The sequence below is a fragment of the Canis lupus genome, chromosome 1 (assembly GCF_011100685.1).
Source record: "Canis lupus familiaris isolate Mischka breed German Shepherd chromosome 1, alternate assembly UU_Cfam_GSD_1.0, whole genome shotgun sequence".
In the NCBI taxonomy this organism is placed as follows: domain Eukaryota; kingdom Metazoa; phylum Chordata; class Mammalia; order Carnivora; family Canidae; genus Canis; species Canis lupus.
The window spans coordinates 111,188,880-111,213,304 of NC_049222.1; the positions used below are offsets into that span (position 1 = coordinate 111,188,880).

General features: G+C 51.2%; 1 protein-coding gene and 1 long non-coding RNA gene across 2 annotated transcripts in view; one reads left to right on the top strand and one right to left on the bottom strand.

Annotated features, from left to right (window-relative positions):
* The window catches only part of CLPTM1 (CLPTM1 regulator of GABA type A receptor forward trafficking), a 29,069-nt gene extending 8,900 nt beyond the window's left edge, over positions 1 to 20,169 (bottom strand). The window contains exons 1-5 of the mRNA XM_038528611.1: positions 20,038 to 20,169; positions 13,689 to 13,801; positions 6,741 to 6,864; positions 5,256 to 5,414; positions 2,611 to 2,728 (exon numbers count right to left, since the gene is read on the bottom strand). Coding sequence (XP_038384539.1) covers positions 2,611 to 2,728; positions 5,256 to 5,414; positions 6,741 to 6,864; positions 13,689 to 13,801; positions 20,038 to 20,109 — 586 coding nt within the window. The 5' untranslated portion in view covers positions 20,110 to 20,169. The remainder of the gene's footprint in view (positions 1 to 2,610; positions 2,729 to 5,255; positions 5,415 to 6,740; positions 6,865 to 13,688; positions 13,802 to 20,037) is intronic.
* On the top strand, positions 2,369 to 3,558 carry LOC119864862. Its single transcript, XR_005354565.1, has 2 exons — positions 2,369 to 3,127; positions 3,216 to 3,558. It is a non-coding gene; the product is annotated as an uncharacterized LOC119864862 (long non-coding RNA).
* Positions 20,170 to 24,425: the final 4,256 nt, after the last annotated feature.

Sequence of the window (24,425 nt, forward strand, 5' to 3'; positions counted from 1 at the left end):
CCCCAGCTTCTATCATGGTAGTTATTTGAGTCCTTGCCCCAAGGTCCAGGGAGAACAGGCAATACCCGAGGGTGGGCATCCTAGAGGAAAGCTTCCAGGGGGACGTGCTCTGCTGCTGTTCCACACTTGGGAGAGGCTGTCCAGGAAAGGGAGTGGCTGTGCCCAGCCCAAGTCCAGGAGGAGAGAAGCTTTGGCTCGGGTGGAGAACCTTCTACAACTTGGTGGCATTCAGACTGGATTATAACATGGGATGGACCTGGCTTCTGTGGGGGAGAAGAGTCCCCTTTTCTTGGAGTTACAGCTTCTAGAACTGCACCAGCCAGTCCAGTCTCTGGGCACGTGAGGCTATGGACACTGACAATGTGGCTGGTCCAAACCAAGATCTGTTGTGAGTGCAAAATACACACTGGACTTGAAAACCTAATGCAAAGAAGAATGTAAAATATCTCGCTATTTTTTTACATGATCACATGTTGAAATTACAACACGTTGACTTCAATAAAATTATCGCTAACACTAACGTGACCACTAGGAAGCATAAAGGACTTTGGTGGCTAGTGCTATATCTATGGGACTGTGCTGCTCTAGGCAGTGACTAGAGCCTTTCGGGGAGAGAGGGGGCTTCTCTGATCCCACACTCTCATTCTTCCCTCTGGACTTGGTGTGTGGCCAGCTCTGAGGCCCTTCAAGTCCCTGCTCCAAGGGGTCCTAGCTGTGAGACTGGGGAGGGAGGTCTGGAGGATCCCACTGGGCTTTTCAGGTCCACGGGCTGCAGATTTTCTGTCGACCACCCCAACATGTGTCACACTGACCATGGACATGACCTTAACCCACGCATTGATACAGATCACATTCACCAAAGGCAGAACCACAAAAAAGAATGCTGGTGTTGATCAGGGGCAACTGGGATGAGGGAGCAACCGCTCTCCTGGGTCACATTCAAGGTAACCTCTGAGGCTTCAGCCACGTTTAACCCGGACCCCTGATAAAGCTCACGGGCCCCAACTGTGGAGACTACCCCCGCCAGCCCCACTCCCTTTGCTTGCCTCTGCCTGCACCAGATCCTGCTAACGGAAGCCAGCCGGGCAGAACATCCCACGGATCACATTCCACAGACACACTCACAGAGCAGAGCTCAGCACGCATGAAGGGACTTTTAAATCAGTCGTGGAGGCTCAGACAGGGTCGCCAACTCTTTGTGTGGCCCACTACGGGCAATGATGAAAATATCATCATCCTTTGGGATATTTTTGTCCCCCCAAAAGTTAGGAAAGGCCTAACCCACACAAGTAGAAGCATACCTATTACTGCCCTGCACAGAAACAGCCAAGGGATCTGAACTAAATCTCCAGGCACGATGAAATAAAAGTGAGGTGGGCACACGAGAATCGTGAGAAGGGCGTGGGATTCTTTCTGAGGGAGTTTCTAGATCTGCTGAAACTCAAATATGGCGAGAGATCCCCAGGGCTGCCAATCGGGAGACAGCAGACTCAAGGACAAAGACACCAAGAGGGAGCAAAAGGCCACAGCCACGATTAAGCTCATACAAAACGAGAAGTTGGACAGGAAGGGGAAAAAAAACTATGTTCACCACGTGGCTCCAATGCAAATAAAGCCATGTACTCAAAAGCACCTAAACACTGATTATTAATCTCAAAATCTTAGTCCTGTGTTGGTCCTTTGTCTTCCAGAGTAGGAAGTCCAGAGAAAATGACCCAAACAGAAAAACCAAGAAACTGCAGTATCGCCTGGTTTAGGGGAGCTTCGAGAAACAGCTACAGGAGCTTGAAGACAGCTGGCTGTGGGGAGTGGGAACGGGGAGCAAGAGAGAGGTGAGCAGGAGCCTGAGGACTTGCACGGTCTTGTTAGATGACTTGAATTCTGAACCACGTGTGTGCAAGAAGAGATGAAATTGAAGACGACGCTCCAGGTGGAGAAAACCCCTGGTCGCTACTGGGCCATGTCAGAAGTCCAAGTGGCTCGCCCTGACCCAGGGCTTCTCAGGGTCACTCACCATCCCTGGGGTTTGTTCTCGCCGTTGGGATTCTACTCGTTGGCAGCCAATGAGAGCCGGGTGGCCAGCCAGAATGAGAATGGGGTACCTCATCCGGCTGTGTGGCCCTCACAGCACACTCACATGGGATCCTCCACACAGGCAGCTGGGGAGCCAGGCATCTCCCCATAAAATCCCCCAAAGGGTAGCACATTTGTGCAGCACCCGTTTGCATGCAAGGGGGTAACACAGATGCACTTACAGACATCATAGTGGATGAAGCAAAGGCCAGAGGTCCTCCTGCCCCCCACCACCCCCCCACCCCCCACAACCTCACTCCTTCTGTTGTTAGTTCACAGATTGTTCTCAAGCGTTTCCTTTGACCAGGCGGGGCAGTGTGCACAAGCCGGCCCCGCCCTTCTATAAACACTGTCCCCTGCCTTTCAAAAGTCCCTTTCTCTGCCTGCTCTTTGACTCTGCTCCCATCTGCTCACAGGTGTCCACAGAGGCAGAGGTTGGGGGGGGAGGTGCTTGATCCCAGCCTCCCTGGGCTTGGGCTGCCTGCCTATCCTCGGGGACCTGGCACTGGGGGTAGACCGCACAGCGGGAGTGCTTACTCCGTGACATGTGGACTGTGGCGAGCCGGCGGTAGAGGGCCTTCTGCCGGGGGTCTGGGTGGAAGCCACTCTTGGTGAAGTAGACGTGGATGTAGATGGAGCCATTCTGTTGGACACTCTGCAAGGCAAGCCAATAGGGAAAAAAAGGACATGCCGAACTCCCTCGTGGCACCTGGCCCAGGAGCTTCACCACCCCCAGGTTCCCATTACCGAGTGCTTGGGTGGGCAGAGGGGCTGAGGGATGGAGAGCAGACAGCTCATATCAGAGCTGCTCAGATACGAGTCCCGGCTACAGCACATCTGGGCTGTGGGACCCCCCAGGCTCCGCCTCGCTGGGCCTCGGGTCTGCCCTCACCATGCAGATAACCAGCACTGAACGCACAGCAGTGGAAAGATTATCTGAGGGCACCCAGCACTGCCACTTGGGCACACAGGAGGAGCTCAGTAACGCCAGCAGTTCTAACCCAGTCAACAGTAAAACAATGAGCCCCAGACCCTGCTCCGGGAACCGCAGACGGTAAGCACTGAATCCAGGGGGTTCTCAGTTATCTAGCTAACCACATAAACCTTATGCTTTCCGTGCTATTACTGCTCCCATCTTTCAGATGCCGCAGCTGGGCCTCACATGGAGAGATTGTGTAACATGTGGTGAATAAGTGGATCTGAACCCAGTCTGTGGGCTCCCGTGCAGTTCTGCCTCGCACCATCTGTGTCCTCCGCGCTGCCTGTGCCTGTCTGTCACCTCCTGTCTCCCCAGGACGGGAACTACTCTCACTCCCACCTGTTACAGACGAGGAAACCCAAGAGGGCGGCCACTTGCCTGAGGCCCTGGGTTGGGGGGATGGCCAATGTGAGGCCTCCGTCTGAGCTCGAGGCACAACAGATTGCCTCGGTCACACCGTGTCCCCCTCATTTCCCTGCCTTTTAAACCCACCTTTGCATTAATCATATTTTATGTATTTTTACTGTTTTAACATCTTCAGGTGTGGAGGGTCCTTAGCTGGTTAGGGAGAGACTGCCCCTTCCAGGGCTACTCATTCCTAAAGACAACTCACCTACCTTTGAACACACCTTTCATATGCAAACTGGCCAATCTCAAGCCCAAACTCTACCCGCTCCCTTGATCTAACTCATATACTCAGCTTCCCTAAATCACCCAGGACAGGATACATCGGGTACACGCAGTTGGAGACCACCCCTTTAACCCACAGCCCACCAACATCCCAAGGAGCCAATCCTAAGATGTTTCCCCTGCCTGCCTTTCTTCTCCCGTGGAAACCCCAGGGAAAGCTCCAGCTGGGCTCTGCTACCCCCCCAAGCTCCTTTGCTCCTGACCAAACTTGGGGTTTCCCCTGTGGCCCTGTGTGGGAAATGCAAACAGTAAATTAAAATCAGGCACAACTGGGCCACCTCCCACCCCAAAGCTGGGAAGGAGGCTTAGACTGGCATGCTTGGGAATGGCTCTCATCATCCAACTTGCCACATCCCCCACCCCCAGCCTTCCTGGGATGGCGTCTCAGGAAGGGTTCTGGGGGCTGGGCTGGAGATCTTGGTGGAGCTGGCCCCTGCACAGTTATCCCACCTGCCTCATAAAGATGGTGCCCAGACTCTGCTTCCAGGCACACAGAGCAGACAAGCCCTTTCCCCACCAGGGGCCGAGGAGAAGACAGGCTGGGGAGAAATGAATGAGAAGGGAGCCCAAAGAAATATCAACACCCACTGATTCATTGATTCATCATATTCACTAATGTGTGTATGGGCTGATGTATTGGCCTCATGCTGGGCAGAGCTGGGCACACAGCGGTGACTACACCAGCCCCGGGACTGACAACCCATTATGCACAGGCTTGGATGCAGAAGCCCAGAGACGGCCCACTGCCTAAGCCTGAGTGTCAAGGAAGGCTTCCTGGAGGAGGCAGGATTTGAGCCTGGGGCTGTGAGAGTCCAAAGCCAGATAGCCTGAACTCCAATCTCTCACAATGTCTGATCTTGTAGGTCCCCCAAGCTCTCTGTGCCTCTGTTTCCTTATCAGTCAGTCAAATGTAAAGGATAGCTGCCACTTCATGGGTAGGCTCCCACCAGTCAGCCTAGCTTGGTGCCCTATGCATAGTAAGTGCTTCATCAGTATTAACTACTACTACAAACCCAGCTGCCTGACATCCCCCGAAGGTTGCTTATTAATTTTTCCTGGGTTTAAAGCACAGGTTTATTTTTTTTAAAGATTTATTTATTTATTCATTCAGAGAGAGTGAGAGAGAGGCAGAGACACAGGCAGAGGGAGAAACAGGCTCCATGCAGGAAGCCCGATGTGGGACTCGATCCCGGGTCTCCAGGATCACACCCCGGGCTGCAGGCGGCGCTAAACCGCTGCGCCACCAGGGCTACCCCTAAAGCACAGGTTTACACAACCCTAGAGATAGCTGGAAGGATCCAAGGCCAATTCCAACCCTATTCACACCTTTCAGATGGGGAAGCCAAGGCCTGGAGACCTCCAGGGCCTCCCTGTGGTCATAGGGCATGTGAACCACAGGCAGCACCGGGCTGGGAGCCCCAACTCAGGTTTGCAGGGCTGGGAGTTGGTTCAAGGAAAGGCCCCTCAGTGTGAGAAGTGCAGCCCTGGAGCCAGAGGCAGGAGTTGAACCCACCTGTGGAATGTCCAGCTCAGCGAAGTGTTCATAGCAGCCATCTGAGTTCTCGCCACTGGTCCAGTCACCATACACGAGGTCATGCTGCTCCCAGAAGAGTGCTGATGTGGCATTGAAGTCTGTAAAGTGCTCGTGCTCTGAGATGTACACGTGCAGGTTCTGCGAGGAGGAGAGGGGAGGGTAGAGCTCAGGGCTGCTGCAGACAGCCTCTGAAGGCCAATGGATAAAGAGCAGCCTGAGAGCCATGGAAGTGGTCGGCACGCTCATGTGAATGATTTCATGGAGGGAGCGGACACAGGGCTAGTAAAGAATACCTGCCGGTGGAATAAATTTTCTCCTTTCTCAAACCCTACACATCTGTCCTGGTCTGAGTCTGTTATGTCCGTGAGGAAAAAAAAAAAGCAAAAAAAAACAAGAAACAAACCCACAACTGAAGAAGGGCTGGCCTGCCAATTGCAATTTGGGGCCGGTCTGATGGGCTCAGGCAGTAGGGCATGCAACTCAGGGAGTCCAACTCCCATGTTTTTACTTAAAAAAAAAAAAAAAAAAGAAAAGTTAGAATTTGGGGTCAGAAGGGATCAAGTCTCCTTGAATTATCTGACCCCTTCCTGGTCAGAGCTCTACAGGCTCATGGCTAGAGCACAGTGGAGAGCTGCAAGAGGGTGAGCAGACTCCTGCAAACAAGGGCAAATGGAGAAGCCGGGCCTCAGAGAGTGCCCTCCCTTCTCCAGTCCCCGTGGCCATCTCTGAACAGAGCCCTAAAGGTCCAATGACAGAGCAGCTCCAAGCAGTGGTGACCACCCGCTACCCTGGAATTCTACGCAATCGGGGTTCCCAGAGCTGCGGAGAAGTGAAAGGTGGGAGAAGTCTCCATTACTGGGGTCTGGGCCCTTCTTGCAGGGGCTCCCGAACCCCGAGCCTTGGCCCCTTGGGACCCCATGGGACACAAACACCTCCCTCTTCTCACTCTCGGCAGCTGCCTCTGCTTGGCTCCCCGCTCTCTCTCCCCAACTTCATCCCTTCCCGTCCCTGCACACCTCCTTTTGCAACTTTTTTTTTTCTCCCTTTGCAACTTTTAAGGCCTGAACATACTTTTGAAATACATTACATCAGGACCCTGTTAAAACAGTTTTTATTTTTTTATTTTTATTATTATTATTTTTTTTACTGGTGCCCCACCCCGCACCCCCATCCCTACCTCACTCACATCCCAGGGCTGGGCCCTTAAAACAGTTTATAAACAAGGGGGGAATCCCTGATGCCCCTCTTCCCCCACAAAACCCAAATAATTTACTTTTTCCTTATGGGTGTTGTTTAAGTGATACAGGCTCCATCGGCTGAGAATGGAGCTGGAGTCCCTCAAGTCCAGACCTGTGGCCAGCTAATGGCAATGAAGGACCTGTCTGTCCTGACTGCCTATGTCACTCCCTCACAGCCTCCCCTACATGGCTGTCTCCCAAGTCTGGCCTCTGGGCTGGCAGTTACCATTAAAGTGTCTTTGGGGAACAGGTTGCGGCTGGCGACGCGCGGGGCTCCTCCAGGGCCTGCCTGGTCCTGTGGGGCCGGCCCTCGGCGGAACCAGCTGCTGACGACCCAGATGATGAAGATCCTGAGGAGGCAAGCAGGGCACACAGTGAGTCCCAAGCCTTTCCTTCCCGACGTGGGCCCACCCGACCTCCTTCTGATAGCACGCGTGGGGCATGACCCAGTGCTGCTAACTAAGCAGGGAGGGCCCCTAAGCAGGTAGTCACTGGTGTGGGAAGACCAGAGGCCCCCAGAGGCCATGTCCGGGGTGCTGCCCCCATTTCCACGTAGACCCCCCCGCCCCGTGAGGCCTCCAAAAACCCCTGGTGGCCACAGGGCTGCAGGGCATGGGCCTTCTAACCTGGGACGCAGGAAACCTGATATGCCAGGCCCCTGGAATCTCAAAGTCAAAAATCTGGAATCTCAGCATTTTAGAGGCACAGCACCTTTGAAAGCAACATTTTATTTATTTTTTAAAAGATTTTATTTATTTATTCATGAGACACAGAAAGGGGCAGAGACACAGGCAGAGGGAGAAGCAGGCTCCCTGCAGGGAGCCCGATGTGGGACTCAATCCTGGTATTCCAGGATCATGCCCTAAGCCAAAGGCAGACACGTTTAACCACTGAGCCACCCAGGCATCCTTGAGAGCAACATTTTAGAACTTCCAATCAATTGAACACTTGAGAAGCAGGCAGGAAGTAAAGGATTAGTCCCAATTTGTAGCAATATTGGCCTAGGCTATTCAGACCAGCACTGCGGTTGGAAACAACTTGGAAAAACTTAGTAAAAATGAATATACTAAGAACATATCAATACTAGTTTTAGGGCAGCCCAGGTGGCTCAGCGGTTTAGCACTGCTTTCAGCTCAGGGTGTGATCCTGGAGACCCGGGATCGAGTCCCACATCAGGCTCCCTGCATGGAGCCTACTTCTTCCTCTGCCTGCATCTCTGCCTCTGTCTTTCTCTGTGTCTCTCATGAATAAATAAATAAAATCTTTAAAAAAAATAAAATCTTAAAACAAAAACACACCCACCCAAATACCTCCCAAACCGTGCATTTGCACCTTTACACTGATATAAAAACAGAAAAAGATATGAAATGATACACATCAGACTTTCAAACGGATTTCCTGGTTTGAGGGAGTAGAAGGTATACAGGTAAGCAAAAACAATAAACTGCAAAACACAATACTGCCTTAAAAAATTCCGAATAAAAAACCCAGGAGTGCCTGGCTGGCTCAGTGGGTGGAGTATGTGACTCTTGATCTCAGGCTCCTGAGTTCAGGCTCCACACTGGGCATAGAGCTTACTTAAAAAAACAACAACAAACAAAACCCAGCATTTATATGAGTCAACATGTAAAAGGATCATATGATAATGATGAATGATGGTTATCCTTCAGTGGTTTTTACTTTCTTCTTTAGGTTTTTCTTTTTTAACTTTCTTGCTTTTTAATGAACAAAAGAAAAGCCCCCAAACAAAACTGTAGCAGGTTGCTAGATGTTTCCCAAGATCCATCTTCCCCCTTTTTCTCAAAAGGAAAACTAAATTTTAGCTGGACCCCTTGGCTACCCAGAATTTTTTTTTAATTTTTTTTTAATTTTTATTTATTTATGATAGTCACAGAGAGAGAGAAAGAGAGGCAGAGACACAGGCAGAGGGAGAAGCAGGCTCCATGCACCGGGAGCCCGACGTGGGATTCAATCCCGGGTCTCCAGGATCGCGCCCTGGGCCAAAGGCAGGCACCAAACCGCTGCGCCACCCAGGGATCCCGGCTACCCAGAATAAAGACAATAATTCCAGCCTCGCTAGGAGTGGACACAGGGTGACGTCTTGGCCAATAAAACGTAAACACTGTATTGTGCTGAGCTTTGGATGTGTCCTTAAAGAGACACAGGATGCCTCCTTGATTTCTTCTTCCCTACTAGAATGCAGATGCGATGGCTGGATCGCAGCCATCCTAGGCCATGCAGATAAGGGGCAAAACGTAGTGACAGTGGAACAAAATGCAGGAAGGAATCTGGGTTGCCGAAGACTGTAGAATTCTGGTCTAAGTCCAGAATAGCACATGAGAAAAATCAAAAACTTCTATTATGTTAATTCAGGTCTCTCAGACACATGCTACTGTGTAATTATTAAATGAGACAAGTATTAACTAATTACAGATATGAAAAACAACATAGCAGAGATTAAATGCTCAGCCTCTAAGCTGCAATACCTGGATCTGAAGTCCAGCTCTGACTCTCACCACCTGTGTAACCACAGGCAAGACTCTTAACCTCTTAACCTCTCCAGGCCTGTTTTCTCAACAGTTAAAATAGGGATGATGACACTACCTACCTCATAGGGTTGTTTATAATCATCAAATGCATGGATATATATCTGTATCTAAATGCATACACATATGCACCCATGATAAATATACATTATCTAGAATGAAGCCTGGTATACACTCAGTAAGTACTTTAGAAGTGTTAGGTATTATTAGTTTCATCATAGGAAAAAGGCAAACTCTTTGGAATGTAAAAACACTACAAGGGAATTCTAGTGTAGGTGGGCCCCAAACCACACTGCAGGGCAGGATCAGGCACAGGGACTTGTCTCTGCCTGTAGGAGCTATGGAACCCTGAGGTCTGGGGTCTCAGGGGTCATGGGCCAGCTGAGCCATCTGCTGCCTCCTCAAGATGTCCCCGACGCACATGGCTGAGGAAGGTCTGGAACTGGTAATCTCGGGGGACCCCTCCACCTCCCAAGAGAGGCTCCCATTTGAGTAAATATGCCAAGGGAGAGTGCGGGAGCAAGGATGCCCATTGGCAGCTCTGCCCTAGCTCAGTGTGGCCTGCAGGAGTCCCACCCACTCTGGGCTGCTGGGTCCCTGGGTATGAAACGAGGCTGAGTTGACTAGACATATTTTAGGATTCCAGATCCCTGGTCCCCTGAATAACACCTATGTGTACCTGTACACACACAGCTCTGTGGATCCTCTCAAAGGGCACATGGCCACACCTCTCCATCCACACACCCCAGGCCAGGAAGCCCTAGCCTATGGACAGGCCTAGGGGGGACTGGCCCTCAGCTGATACTTTTCTACCTCCTGCACTAATAAGCAAATAAAGGAGACATTCAATCTTCTCTCCCACCCCACCTAGGGACCCTATGTTCACGGGCTCAGAATAATGTTAAACAGATGAAAACCCTCCCACCCAGTTATCATCCCATCCCGCACACCAGGTAACCACTGGTAAAATGCAAAGAGGTGTTGAGAACCAGATTCCATCCCCTCTCCTCAGAAAAAGGCCATTCTCACACCATCTATCTGAAGCTTTGGAGAGTTCACAGGTCCCTGAGAACCAACCCCAAACCCCACTTCCAGAATGCCAGACGGGATGGTTTCCAGGCACCCAGTCAGGCTGATGTTTGGTGCTGTCTGGTTTTAAGGAAGGAAATGAGCCTAAGCTGGGACTCCATGAAAAACGTCTATTTGAAGGAAGTGCCCTTATGTACTGATGTGGAAAGATTTCTAAGATATATTGTTAATGAAAAAAAAAATCAAGGTGCAGAACTGTGCAAAGTAGGCTGCTCTTATGTAAAAGTGAAGGGAAAGATAAAAATAATCTTTATCTAGAGCTGCTTGGAGCATGAGAAAAAGAAACTGATAGATAAGAAAATTCCAGGTCTTTCCTGGACACGGTGGGGAAGGGCAGGGAAGAGTGGAACAGAGGAGTAAGGGAACAGAGGCTCCATAGGGAAGAGTCTGGGCAGAACAGCAAGGAATCTCTTTCCTACACAGCTTCTCTCCACATCCTGGGTGACACTGTTAGAGAACATCAGGCAGGTGGGCCTGTCCCACACCAAAATATGACTGCTGACTGTTTCTGGGATTGTGGGCTTCCCCCCCGCCCCCCCCAGTTGTTTCTCTTTGTATCTTCTAAGGTTTTTTTTTTTAACATTTAACAACAAAAGTGACCCTGGCCAACTCTGAGCGGGTGCCAGCTCCTGCTCCCCCAAGATGAAACGAACCTCGTGGCATCCTTTCGTGACCTGTGAGCTACCTGGCAGGATTCCGAACTCTGAGGTGGAAACTCAGGCACAAGAGGGATGATTGGCCAATCAGGACACACAGCTCTTCCAGTTTGGACAAACAGGCTGTTTGGGGTTTTTCTCCAGTTTAAACAACCGTCCATGAGCATCTTTATACAATCTCCCTGAAGGCAAACTGCAGGTGTGTGCTTACAGGATGGCCACCAATCCATCACACTTCTTTGTGACTTTCTTCTTTCTACACATCTATATTCTTTGAATTTACTTTCTACAATAAGTGTGTATTACTTATAAATTTAGAAACAAAACAAGTAAGACAAACTGGAAGAGACAAGTAGTTGACCCATCGAAACCACCCTCTTCTTCCTAACAACATTCCTGATTTCAGCAGGGTGCTTAGTTTCCCAGAACAAAGAGCACATTTCCCAGGCTCCCTTGTAGCAGGCCATAGCGCATTAGGACGTACTAGTAGGGGGATGACTATTTTAAATAACTCTGCAGCATGAGGACGTGGAGAAAAAGGGATGCTCCCTCCTGTACCACAAGGGGTAGTGCAAATGGGTGCAGTCACTCTGGAAAACAGGATGGAGGTTCCTCAAAAAGTTAAAAATAGAGCCACAGCAATTGCACTGCTATGTATTTATCCAAAGAATACAAGAATAGTGATTCAAGGGGATACATACACCCCGATGTTTTTAGAAGCATTATTTACAACAGCACAATTTTGGAAGCAGCCCAAGCATCCATCAACTGATGGATGGATAAAGATGTGGTATATATACACAATGGAATATTACTCAGCCATAAAAAAAGATGAAAGATTGGCATTTGCCATGACATCGATGGAGCTAGAGTCCAATGCTAAGCGAAATAAGTCAGAGAACAAATACCATACGCTTTCACTCACATGTGGAATTTAAATAAGAAAACAAACGAGGAAAGAAAAAAAAAGAGATGGAGAAAGAGATAAGCAAAGAAACAGACTTCACTACAGGGAGCAAACTGCTGGTCAGCAGAGGGGAGGTGGGTGCAGGGAAGGAGGGAAACAGGTGATGTGGATGAAAGAGTGCACTTGTGACAAGCACCAGGTGATGTATGAAGCATTGATTCACTATATTGTACACCTGAAACTGTTATAGATGAACTAACTGGAATTTAAATGAGACTTTAATAAACAAACAACTCTGCCATGGAATTCCTTATAGCTGATAAAGAGAAAAAGCGCCTGCTTAAATGCATAGCCTGTCTCTTGAATATTTCGCTAAAATACGTCTCTGGAAAAATAAAGAAATGTCCATTTGGCATATGGGCAAAAAAAAAGGCCCAGAACAGTGAAGGGAACTGTCGGCAGGTCTAGGCCGGCAGGGCAGAAGTTAGCCTCCGGTATACGGCCCTGCTCCACCTGGCATCTCCCCAGGGCCTCACTTAGAGGCCAGGATTCCGGAAGGCAGGCCCTGTGCTCCCACTGCCCAGCAATGGCCATTTGAATGCACACATACAAAGATCACCACGAGCCAGGCACAAACAGACAGCCTGTATGACTCCACTTATTATGAGGTAAGTAGAGCGGTCAAGTTCACAGAGATGGAAAGTAGAACGGTGGGTGCCAAGGGCTGGGAGGAAGGCAAATGGGGCCTAAGTGGTTTAATGGACATAGAGTTTCAGTTTGGGAACATAATAAAGTTCTGGAGATGGATGGTAGTGATGGTTGCACAACTATGCACTTTAAAATAGGTTTTAAAATGGAAGATTTTATGTAATGTATATGTTATGCCTAAACTGTTTATGTGTGTCCCAGTCCCTCCCCACAATTCATATGCTGAAGTCCTAACCCTGAGTACTTCAGTGACTGTATTTGGAGATACAGCCTTTAAAGAGGTGATTAAAGCTAAGTGAGGCCACTAGGGTAGGCTGGTGTTCTTATAAAAGATTAGGACACGGACACACACAGTGGGAAGACCATGTAAGGACACAGGAAGATGGCCATCTACAAGCCAAGAACAGAGGCCTCAGAAGAAACCAGACATAACTGATGCCTGGATCTCACTTGTAGACTCCAGAACTGTAAGAAAATAAATTTCTGGTTGCTTAAGCCCCCCAGTCTAAGCTACTTGTTACAGCATCCCTAGCAATTTAATAATGTACATTTTAGGGGCACTTGGCTGGCTGAGTTGGTAAAGCATGGGATTCCTTTTATTTATTTATTTTTTTTAAGAATTTTTTTTTTTCTTGGGCAGCTCTGGTGGCTCAAAGGTTTAGCACCGCCTTCAGCCCAGGGCATGATCCTGGAGTCCCGGGATCGAGTCCCACATCGGGCTCCCTGCATGGAGCCTGCTTCTCCCTCTGCCTGTGTCTCTGCCTCTCTCTCTCTCTGTGTCTCTCATGAATAAATAAATAAAATCTTTAAAATTAAAAAAAAAAGAAAAAAGAAGTGCTTTAAAAAAAAAAGAAAGAAAAAAAATTTTTTTTAATTTGATAGAGACAGAAAAAGGGGGAAGGAACACGCATGCATGTACAAACAAGGGGAGCTGCAGGCAGAGAGAGATGCAAGCTCCCCACAGAGCAGGGAATTCAAAATTCAAGTGGGGCTCAATGCCAGGACCCCAGGATCACAACCTGAGCTGAAGGTAGATGCTCAACCGACTGAGCTACCCAGAAGCCTAAAAAAATAAAATCTTAACACACAAAACAAAAAACCTACAACCGTATATTTTACCACCACCACAACAACAACAAAAAAACTCTGTTGTATTGAAAAAAGATCTCTACCAATAGGGTGATGGTCATCCCCAATGACTTTTTCTTCTTTATGGTTTCCTTACTTGAATTTTTTTCAGTGAACAAAACCCACCATTATCTGCTCACCTGAACAGCACGCCTTTGATGACCTGCCAGGCGTTGGGTGCTGGCTGGGGTGGTGGGTTCTGGGGCTGGGTCTCCGCCGGCGGGTCCCTCCCAATGCTGCCATTGCTGGTCACCTGCAGGAAAAAGAGACTATATAGTAAGGAGGGAGGGTGCCACCTGAGGTGGGGCTGTCTTAGGCACCACTCATGCCAAGGCCCAGCACAGGGCTAAGGATAAAGCCCTGTCCAATATTTGGAGAACAGATGAATAAAATCACCCAGGAAGGGTGGTGGACCTTATTCCTTCAAGTGAAAAACACTCCCCCAAAACCTACTCTGTCCTAGTGACACAGAGGTGACCAAGACAGCCCTGTGCTACCCCCCTTGGGATCACAGTCCAGTGGGGGAGCCAAACAGTTCCCAGACAGGGATGATCCAGAATGGACAGGGCGGGGATGTATGATTCCATAGGGGGCATCTGGTCCAGCCTGGAGGTCAGAAAGGGCTCCCTGGAGGAAGGAACCACTGGCACTGAGGCCTACAATATAATAAGGGGACAATGCAGAGGAGGCAGTAAGAGAAGCAGGAAGTACAGAAAGGAAGGAGAGAGACAGTATGATGGTGAACACTGTCCACATTGCTCCCTGAAGCCAGGGCCCAGGATGCAAGGTGGCTCCTAAGGACAATGCACAAGGGTGACCAGTACCAGATTCTGTAAGGCTTGGGTTGGTCTGAAAGGTCCTTCCCTGGGCATACAGCTCCTAAGGCCTCCTCTGTGGCCAGCCCTGTGCAGGGCCTGTCCCTCCAGGGGCTCCTAATCCAGCAGGAGACAGACACAGAAAAACACAGCCAGAGCGTGAGCCACAACAGAGGAACGCAGCACACACTGCCATGTGAGGCCCTAACTATGAACAATTCCATTCAGCAGCCGGGCAAGTGGAGGCTCGGTGGGGCTAACCTACTCATCTGGGTGACTCAGGGGGGTGGGCAGGTCAGGGAGGTCAGGCAGGGCTTCCCAGAAGAATCTTCACTCAGAAACAGAAGCTCAGCAGCAGGGCAGCTCATGATGTCAGGAAGGGCCTGAGATGGGGAAGTTCTTCCCACCCTCTCCTTGCACCTGCTGGTTCCTGGATCCTCTCCTCTTCCTCCTCCCAGTTCTGTCCCCTCACCACTCAGCCTTCAAGAGGCAGGACCAGGACTTCATGGTCACCATTGGGCAGAAGCACTGCCCAGCACAGAGCAGGGGCTCAGGAAACACCTGTGAAATCAACATGTGCTCCCTGAAGGGCTTGCCCCCAGCACCCAGGGCCCCCAAACTCACTCCCCTCCAGAGCCCAGGCCCTGCCCCAGCCACAGCCCCAAGCCCACCCCTCTCTGGCATTTGTCATCTCCTGTCCCCTTCACCAGCAAGAGCTTGTCCCTGTATCCTCCACTGTACAAGATGCCACCATGGTAAAAGGGGGGGGTTCAAAAAGAAGGTGGGGTTCTGGTGTTCTGCAGTTCCTGGCTGTGAGATCTTAGACACGTCACTTCTTCTCTCTGGCCCAGAGGCCAAGTTGTGAAAATACCAGTATGTTATAGACAGAAAATATTTCCTTTGTGTGTTGAAAAATACATACTTCCTGAGTACCTACTGTACACCGGGGCCTGTGCTAGGCAGTGGCCAGACAGCTCTGGGCCCTGCCTTCCTGGAGCTCAGGGTCTAGAAGGAAACACACCGATGGAACAGTCAATGGGATCATTCAAACTGGTAAGTGGGAAAAGTGGCTCTGGAGGAAAGAAGCAGGGGCCAATGATGGCTACTGGGTTGGGGACAGGGAGCCACTCTGGATTAGGCAGTCAGAGTCCTGCCTGAGGAGGTATTTTTGACATTTGGGTGAAGGGCACGCCGGGGGCGGGACAGGTTCAGGGAAAGGGTTGGCAGGCAAGGTCGGAGACAGGCACAGGGCCCCCTTATTCAGGGCTGGCTTTGCTCCCGGGAGCACTGGGGGCCAAGTGAGGGTTTCCAGCAGCTCTGAGCTGATTCTGAGTCAAAAAACAGAAGCTGAGGCCAGGCCGAGATTTGCACCCATGTCTGATTGACCCCTGGGTCCGTTCTCCAACCTGCACTGGTGGACAATCTGGATGGAAACCCTCCCACAGAAACGTTAATGGAAACTGCAGTGCGAAGCCACTTCACTAAGCTGGCCACAATCAAAATGATGGATAAACACAAGTGTTGGCGAGGGTGTGCAGAAGCTTGACCGGTTGTATACAAATGATGGGGAAATGGAACCACGGCTTTGAAAAACACAGCAGGGAATTAAAAAGTGAAATGTTTGGGGCTTCTGGAGTGATTCAGTTGTTGAGTGCCTGCTTTTGGCTGAGGTCATGATCTCAGGGTTTCTAGGATGGAGCCCCACGTCAGGCTCCCTGCTCAGTGGGGGGTCTGCTTGTCTCTCTCTCTCTCTCTTTCTGCCCCTCCCCTCACTTGCACTGTTTCTCTCTCAAATAAATAAAAAAATCTTTTAAAAAAATTTTTAAATAAAATAAATAAAAATAAAAAGTGAAAAATGTGCACCTGCCATACAAACCAGCAGCCCCACTCCTAGTTCTCTACCCAAGAAAAAGAACATATGGACACACGAAAGCTAATGAGCAAATGTTCACAGGGGCATTATTTGTAATAGCCAGAAACAACCCAAATGCCCCTGGATGAATGAATGTGGTATATCTACACAGTAGAATGCCACTCAGTAATAAGGAGCCTTGCTGGGGGCAAAGGGGCTGCAAAAGGGAACTGGAATGTTCTAAGGGAATGGTGACCAGATGGTGGTGATAGCTGTACTTTGCAAATGCACGAAAAGTCCCTGAAGTCCATACTGACGACAGTGAATGTTGTATTATCTATCATACGTCAAAAGAAAGGTAACTCTCCCATGGCTCCCACTTCCCTTGGAATAAAGGCGAAATCTTCATGTTGGCTTCCAAGTCTGGGCCTGATCTGATCCCCCGACCCCTGCCTCTCTACCCTCACCCCTCTCCCCTCATTCACTTGGTTCAGCCACAAGGCCCCCTCACTGTTCCTTCATATTGTTGGGCACCTGTTGCCTCAGGGCCTTTGCACTTGCCATTCCCTTTATCTGAGAGGCTTCCCTGCCCCACCACCTTAAACCTGCATGCCTCCCTCCCTCATCTCCTTCAAGTCTTCATTCAAATGTCACCTCCTCAGGGGCCCCTGGGTGGTGCATCGGTTAAGTGACTGACTCTTGGTTTTGGCTCAGATTATAATCTCAAGGTTGTGGGATTGAGCCCCACATCAGGCTCTGTGCTGAGTACAGGGTGTGCTAGTTTTTCTCTTCCTCTCTCTGCCTCACCCCACTCTAGCTCCCTCTAATCAATCAATCAATCAATCAATCTTTAAAAAAAAAAAAAGTCGGAGTGTCTTGGTGGCTCAGTTGGTTAAGTGTCTGCCTTCATCTCAGGTCATCATCCCAGGGTCTTGGGACTGAGTCCCGCATCAGGCTCCCTGCTCCACAGGGAGCCTGCTTTACCCTCTCCCTCTGCCTGCTGCTCCCCCTACTTGTGCTTTCTCTGTCAGATAAGTAAACAAAATCTTAAAAAAAACAAATAAAAGTCACCTCCTCAGAGAGGCCTTCCCAGACTACCCTTGTTTAAACTTTAACCCTCTTACCCACCTCTCACTTCCGATCCCCTTCCCAGACTTTACTGTCCATGGCACTTATCACTATCTGACCTGCTACATATATTTATCTTATTAACGGTTGTCCTGTCCATTCTTCTATCCTCACCCACCAGCACTTAAATAGAACATGAGCTCCAAGAGTGCAGGGACTCTGTTCTGTTCACAGCCGTAGCCCCCAGCATTAGCCTGGGGCCTCACATGGAGTGGGGACTCAGTATACATCAGCTGAAGGAATGAAGGGCAGGGTTGTAGGCCCTGTGTCTGAGCCCCTGGCTGGAGAAGCAGGATGGTAGGAGCATGAGACTGCTGAGGGTCCACCCACTCTGTGCTAGGCCCCCACAGGCCTGGGTTGGTGGCGGGGGAATGGCGGGTATGGTGGCTATGGATATTGTAGTGACTAAGACACAGTTCTTCCTCTGGAACCCACATGTCCAATCTCATACACAATCTACAGAACCACTGGCTGAGGGGCCCAGAAACAGCTGAGACTATGAGGCTGGGCTGGGAGTGTGAAGATTGGCTTTCCAGGGTATCCTCACTGACTGCCTTGATCCACTGTGGGAATTCCATCCCAGACCAGCCTCTGCCTCAAAATCTGTTCATTCCACAAACACTGGGCACCTGCTCTGTGCCTGGTCCCAAGCTGGGCAGTGTAGGGGACAGTGTTGATCAAGACAGTCCTGGTTCTGCCCTCCAAGGGCTCCCAGTGCAGGGGAAGAGACAGGCAGACAATAGAACCCAGAGTGGCCATGGCTGGGACAAGAGAGCCCAGGAGGCCATAGGAACCCTGACCTAGTCTGAGACGGTCAGAGAGGGCTTCCTAGGGGAGGGAACATCTGAGATGTACAGAGCTAGTAAGGATCAACCAGGTACAGAAGGGAGGAGTGTGTGCAAAGGCAGTGAGGAAAGAGCAAGGCACACTGCTGGAAATAAAGGAGCTTCACAGTGCTGGACACTCCTCTCATCCAGCGGTTCTCAAGCAGGGGTGATTTTGCTCTCCTCCCACCCCAGGGGACACTTAGCAACGTTTGGGACATTTTTCATTGCCACAACTGTAAAGGAGTATGTGTGCTACTGACATCTAGTATGTAGAGGCCAGGGGTGCTGCTAAACATCCTACAATGCATGGAACAGACCTCCACGACCAAGACTTAACCAATCCAAAATGTCAATAATGCTGAGGCTGAGAAATCTTTGTCTAGTCGCAAGAAAATTCAGATCACTTAAGGTCTTGATCTACTAAAGAATTTGTACTTTACCCTTAAGGCAAAGGAGTAAATCTTGAAAGATTTTAAGCAGAGATGGGACTAGAGAAAATCGGGGGTCCTGGAAGCCTGGCAATCGGGGCAACCTGAACCCTAGTCTCTCTGATCCATCCCCCCAACCCAGTAATCGACAGAAACTCAGGAAAGAAAAGACCTTCCTTCCGCAAGACTGGGAAACACCTGATGGCAAGGACTGAGTCTTCACTCTAGAGCTAAATCAACAAGTATCTCCTGATGCTGCCCCCAGGCCAGGCCCTGGTTACAGATGCTGAACCAGGCATGCTGGGCTCTATCACACAGATCAAATCCTGGTGTCCTCCCCAGGTGATATTATTTGCCCCTCCTCTGGGCACCCTCAGTCGCTGACACAGACTTATGTCACCACCCTAGTCACTGAAGGTTATAATTCTCTACGTGTCAATCTTCTCTTCCACTCCACTGATGGCAGGGACATGGCTGGAACCATCTTTGTGACCCATCACGTGGCTGGCCATCCTGTGGAACCCCTCCACCTACCACTGGAGAAATGAAAGCCCAAACAAGACAAGGAACTTGCCCAAGGTCACAGAGAAAGTCAGCTTCATCCTTCCGTCTCAACCTGCACTCTTCTCCCCTGTGCTGCCTCCCACATGTCAGTGACATCCCAGTGGGTGGGTCGACAGCACCTCGCTGTCACTCCATCCATTCCCTAAAAGCCTGAAGGATGGATGCCTCAACTATTATGTTCTGCAGCTTTGGTTTAGTTGAGGCAGCAGTGCATCAGAAGTCACTGGCACCTCGACCAAATCCCCCGATGGATTAGTTTGTGCTGAAAGCACACCCACCGCAGTTCTGACCACCCTGGCTCGGCAATGTCTGGGAACTTCTACATGGAATAGATCCCAAACCGAACCTGGGTGACCTTCTGCAAGCGCTTCAGGCTCATTCTTCCTGGGATTCCCGTCTGTAAAGTGGGTCTGTCGACCTCCACAGCCTGGACCCTCACCCACGATGATTACATGACTTCCCCAGAGCTAAAAAACTCCCAGTGAATCCACTGTTGCCCGCATCCCGGGCACTGCAAGGGAGACCCTAAACGCCAGTCCACTTTAGGAACGGTCTCGGAGCCTGGAATCGCAGAGTCGAGAAGCAGGGCGCTTGGGTGTTAAGTCTGCGCCCCTCCGCGCCACTGTCTCCCAGCTCGAGCAGAGCCTGGTGACCGCCCAGCGCGAGCGTGCAGGGGACCCGGCGTGCAACAGGGCCCCCGCTCCCCGCACTGTCCGGCCTCCAGGACTGCCCGGCCCCGCCTGGGCCCGGTACTCAAGGTCCCTCTGGGTAAGGAGCCCCCAGTGCACGGGTTTCCGCGAAAAGGGGCAGGACACGCCCCGTGGGAGGCCCCCCGGGTGGGGAAGAACCCCTCAGGCCCCTCTCGGCCTCCGTACCTGACCGGAGCCGCCTCCCCCGGCCGCAACCACGGCGCTGCCGGCCCCGTCCGCCTCCTGCGCCGCCGCCATCTTCCCGCTCCGGGTCCCCGCCCCCGCCGCCAGCCCCGCCCCGTCCCCGACGGCGCCAGTGCGTTCGCGCGAGATTTCACATTGCGCCGGACTCGCCAGCTACCGTATCCGGCCAGAGAGCTTAAGCCACGCCTCTCGGGAAGAGTCGCTTCCGGCTATGAAAGAACCCGTCGGGCCACCATGCTCCGCCTCGTCTCTGCTGCGCGCTTGTGTTCACCTAAGAGACCTTCTCCGTGTTTTGAGCTCCCAGAGTTTGTCGTCAGCGTATGAGTTTCCCACAGGCTCCATTCCTTTGGCTTTCTCGAGCAAACCCGTCTCTGCCATTTATGTGAGCCTCGTAGGCCATCCTGGCGGCTTCGCCGATTCTTCGAGTCCTTTCCCATTTCGTGTTTCTTGAGCTTCCCCGGCCGCCGTAACGCCGGACGTTCAGCTCGAAGCGCGCCCCTGCTGCGTAACAGGAACCTCCCCGGCCGCGGTACCGAGACTCGGGGGTGGGCTTCCGGCCGGGGCCCTCGCCTTCAGACGCCTCTTCTAGAGCAGCCCTTTCCTCCAAGTCCCCTTGGAATTTTTCTGAGCGTTCGGTTCTCGCAGCCGCCACTCGTTCGAAATGGACCCCGCCAGCCCCTCCTCAAGCCTTCAGACCGCGTCGCGTAGCCCGCACGCGCGTTCCGGAGTGGTCTTTCCTTCCTCGCAAATGTCGCACGCCTGGACTCGGCTTCGGGGGCTCTGAGCGCTCATACTTTCTCTTAGCTATCTTTGTGCAGTCCCGAGCCCGGACGCGTGTGGAGAGACCCCTGGCCTGGGGAGGGTGGGATGGAGGATCAGAAAAGAAGCCTGTCGGCGGCCGTGAAGCCTTCCTCTGTGAGTTGAGTGGAGGTGTGACCGGGGTTTCAACCTGGTTGTGCTACTGACCTTTTAAATGATCCCAGACAAGTGACCTATCTCGTGGGGCCTCAGTTTGTTCCTCTTTTATAAACAAAGCATTTCCCTCCGGCTTGTGCCCTGCCGGATTTTTTGGAAGGACCGAGTGAGATGGATCACAATGTGAAGCACCTACCCGCCCACCCCCACCTCACTCCTCGGAAGTGATCTGTATCTTTGCACTGTTGTTACGGACCTTGCAGATTACCTAAAAGGGAGAGCAGGCTTTGCCTTGGGATTCATTGTTTCTCGTTTTACTATCTACTTCCTCCGCTCTCCTCTTGGTCCCAGCTCAATAATAGTATCCTCTCCTCCTGAAAACCCTCCTGGGCCCCCGGGCTGTGCAAGCACCTGCCTCCCGGGCTTCCCAGTTCCCTGGGCTCCCCAACTCCACCCCGGCCCACTTTATATCATCACTGTCAGGGGCGGGTGTGGTATGTTTTGCCCTGGGCACGGAAGCCCAGGGCTGTCACGCTCACTGCCCTGCCCTCCAGCACTGTCCCAGGGGATGGTTGCTAAGTGAAACGTGAAACTGAATGCGGAAGGTTGATGACACCTCTGAGGACCAGCACAGGGCAAGAAGGAACCTTAGAGAAAGTGTTGCGCAGTCCACTTCACTCACAAATAAGAATAGGAAAAACAAGTCTGAAATTGTATGTCCAGGGAGTGCCTGAGTGGCTCAGTGAGTTAAACATCTGCCTCTGCCTTCAGCTCAGGTCATGATCCCAGGGATTTGGGATTGAGCCCTGGTTGGGGAGCCTGCTTCTCCCTTGCCCCCCCCCCCCCCCCCCGCGCACACACACACACACACACTTATGCTCTCTCTCTCTCTCTCCCCCAAAATTTTGAGGGCAGCCCGGGTGGCTCAGCGGTTTGGTCCCTGCCTTCAGCCCAGGGCGTGATGCTGGAGACCCAGGATCGAGTCCCACATTGGGCTCCATGTACGGAGCCTGCTTCCCCCTCTGTGTCTCTGCCTCTCTCTCGTCTCTCGTCTCTCATGAATAAATAAATAAGATCTTTAAAAAAAAATTTTTTTTTTGAAATTGTAGGCCCAGTTTTTAAGTCTAGGGAAAAAAATGAACATAATGACTGAAGTCCACCAGACAAGAGGCATATTGAAATTTGCAGGCCTCGGGATCCCTGGGTGGCGCAGCGGTTTGGCGCCTGCCTTTGGCTCAGGGCGTGATCCTGGAGACCCAAGATCGAATCCCACATCGGGCTCCCGGTGCATGGAGCCTGCTTCTCCCTCTGCCAATGTCTCTGCTTCTCTCTCTCTCTCTGTGACTATCATAAATAAATTAAAAAAAAAAAGAAATTTGCAGGCCTCTTTTTAAAAAGTATGAAATTACATACTCAAGCTTAAACAGAAGACTGCAGAAAGCCCAGGCAGGTGAGGGGCTTTATTTATTTTTAAGATTTTACTTATTTATTCATGAGAGACACAGAGACAGAGGCGGTTCCTTGCAGGGAGCATGACGTGGGACTCAATCCTGGGTCCCCAGGATCAGGCCCTGGGCTGAAGGCGGCGCTAAACCACTGAGGCACAGGGGCTGCCCCAGGTGAGGGGCTTTAAAACGTAATCTCCAGCTTCACTGTAACCCCATCTCTGCTTTCAACACTAGATGTAAAATGCCCTGGTGTGCCCTCCTCTCCCATAAACTGCAGAGTTCTGATCTGTTGGAGCATGAAAGTCTCTGCTAGACTATGACCTTAGGACTCCTGCAAAACACTCCCCCATATCTGTTGAGTGACCAAATAAATTCTTCCATTTGTGCTGCTAGTTGAATCACCGCCCAGAGCCTCTCTGCCCTCCACTAGGGGACGCCCAACACCAACCAGAGGCTGTGATTGCAGGCTCTAAGGGAGAAAAGGACTGGAGCCCTAAACTTTTGGGTCCCGAGGTAAAAGGCTTGAGGTCTAGACTCCTGAGTCTGAGGGAGAAGAAGTCTGGGGTCCCAGACTCCTGAGTTCTGGGGGAAGAGGAGTCTAGGGCCCTGAATGCTGGGGTCTTAGAGGCAGTGGGACTGGGGTGGAGGCCTGAGAAAGGGAGGAGGAATCTGGGAAGGGCACCAGGATTGGTTGGAAGCAGAACTGGGCAGTGGTTTGGTTTGGCTTGAGTCCGTGGGAAACAAGTGGACAGAGCAGGGATTGTTCCTCTGGGGTCCCCCCTCCTCATCACCCCCTGGGTTTGGCAGCCTCAGCTCTTCCCAGGCTCCGGAGACTTGGGGGCATTTCCCACAACCTCCCCCAAGGTCCCTGTTTTCTACTAGACTCACAGCTCCCCATCCTCAAGACCTGGGAAAGCTGCCCCAAGAACGCTGAAAGGCTGGCTGGAAGTTAATGCCAGGCAGATTAGGAGAAACACAGGCCCTGCATCCTCAGGGGCCAACAGCCCCACCCCTAGGACTTGGGGGTCCAGACCACCCTCTGCTCCCTCAGGACCCAGAAGTCCAGGTCCCCAGCCATCTACCCAGGGACCCCAGCACTGTTCCCTCTGACTGCATCACCTCTGTTCTTACTTGCTCATCCTGTGCTTTTTTTTTTTTTTAAGATTTATTTATTTATTTATTTATGATAGACTGAGAGAGAGAGAGAGAGGCAGAGACACAGGAGGAAGGAGAAGCAGGCTCCATGCCTGGACCCTGATGTGGGACTCGATCCCGGGACTCCAGGATCACGCCCTGGGCCAAAGGCAGGCGCCAAACCGCTGAGCCACCCAGGGATCCCCTCATCCTGTGCTTTTTGCCTGCAATTCCCCACTGCCCAGATACCATTTCCCAACCACTAATCGCCCGTTGTGGACCTGGGGACCAAGAGAGTGGGCCCCCACTTTCCAGCAACAAAAGCCTTAACCACACTGCTCTGTGATGCATCCTCTGTGGACAGCCCAGCCAGGTTTTCTAGGGGACCCTCCCCCAGCCTAGGGGACTGTACCCAGGCCTTCAACTCTACACTTCTTCTTTTCGTTATTGCACAAATTGCTGCCTGAAGTCATCTCCTCCCTTGGTCAGCTTGCTCATCCTCAGCCTCACCGCCCCCCCTTCCCCCAGCCCCTCTGTTTGTGACCTCAAGACAGAATAGAGCTCCCGATTCCTGAATGGGAGCTCAGAAGATGTTACTACTATTGCTAATAAGGAGAGAACAGCTAACAAAACAGAGCACAAAGCCATAGTCACTAAAACTGTGTGGAATTGGGCCAGGGCCCAATCAATAGCTTTTTGAGGGGGCACAGAAACAAAATTCTCTGTCTTTCCCTTGCAGTGTCCCCTGGGCCTAGTAGGGTCTCAATAAATACATGTTGGACAAGTGTATAGGCATTATCACAGGGCACAGCTTTTGCAGATCCATCCCCTTGGGTCCCAGAAAACCTGGACACTGATTTTTTTTTATACTCC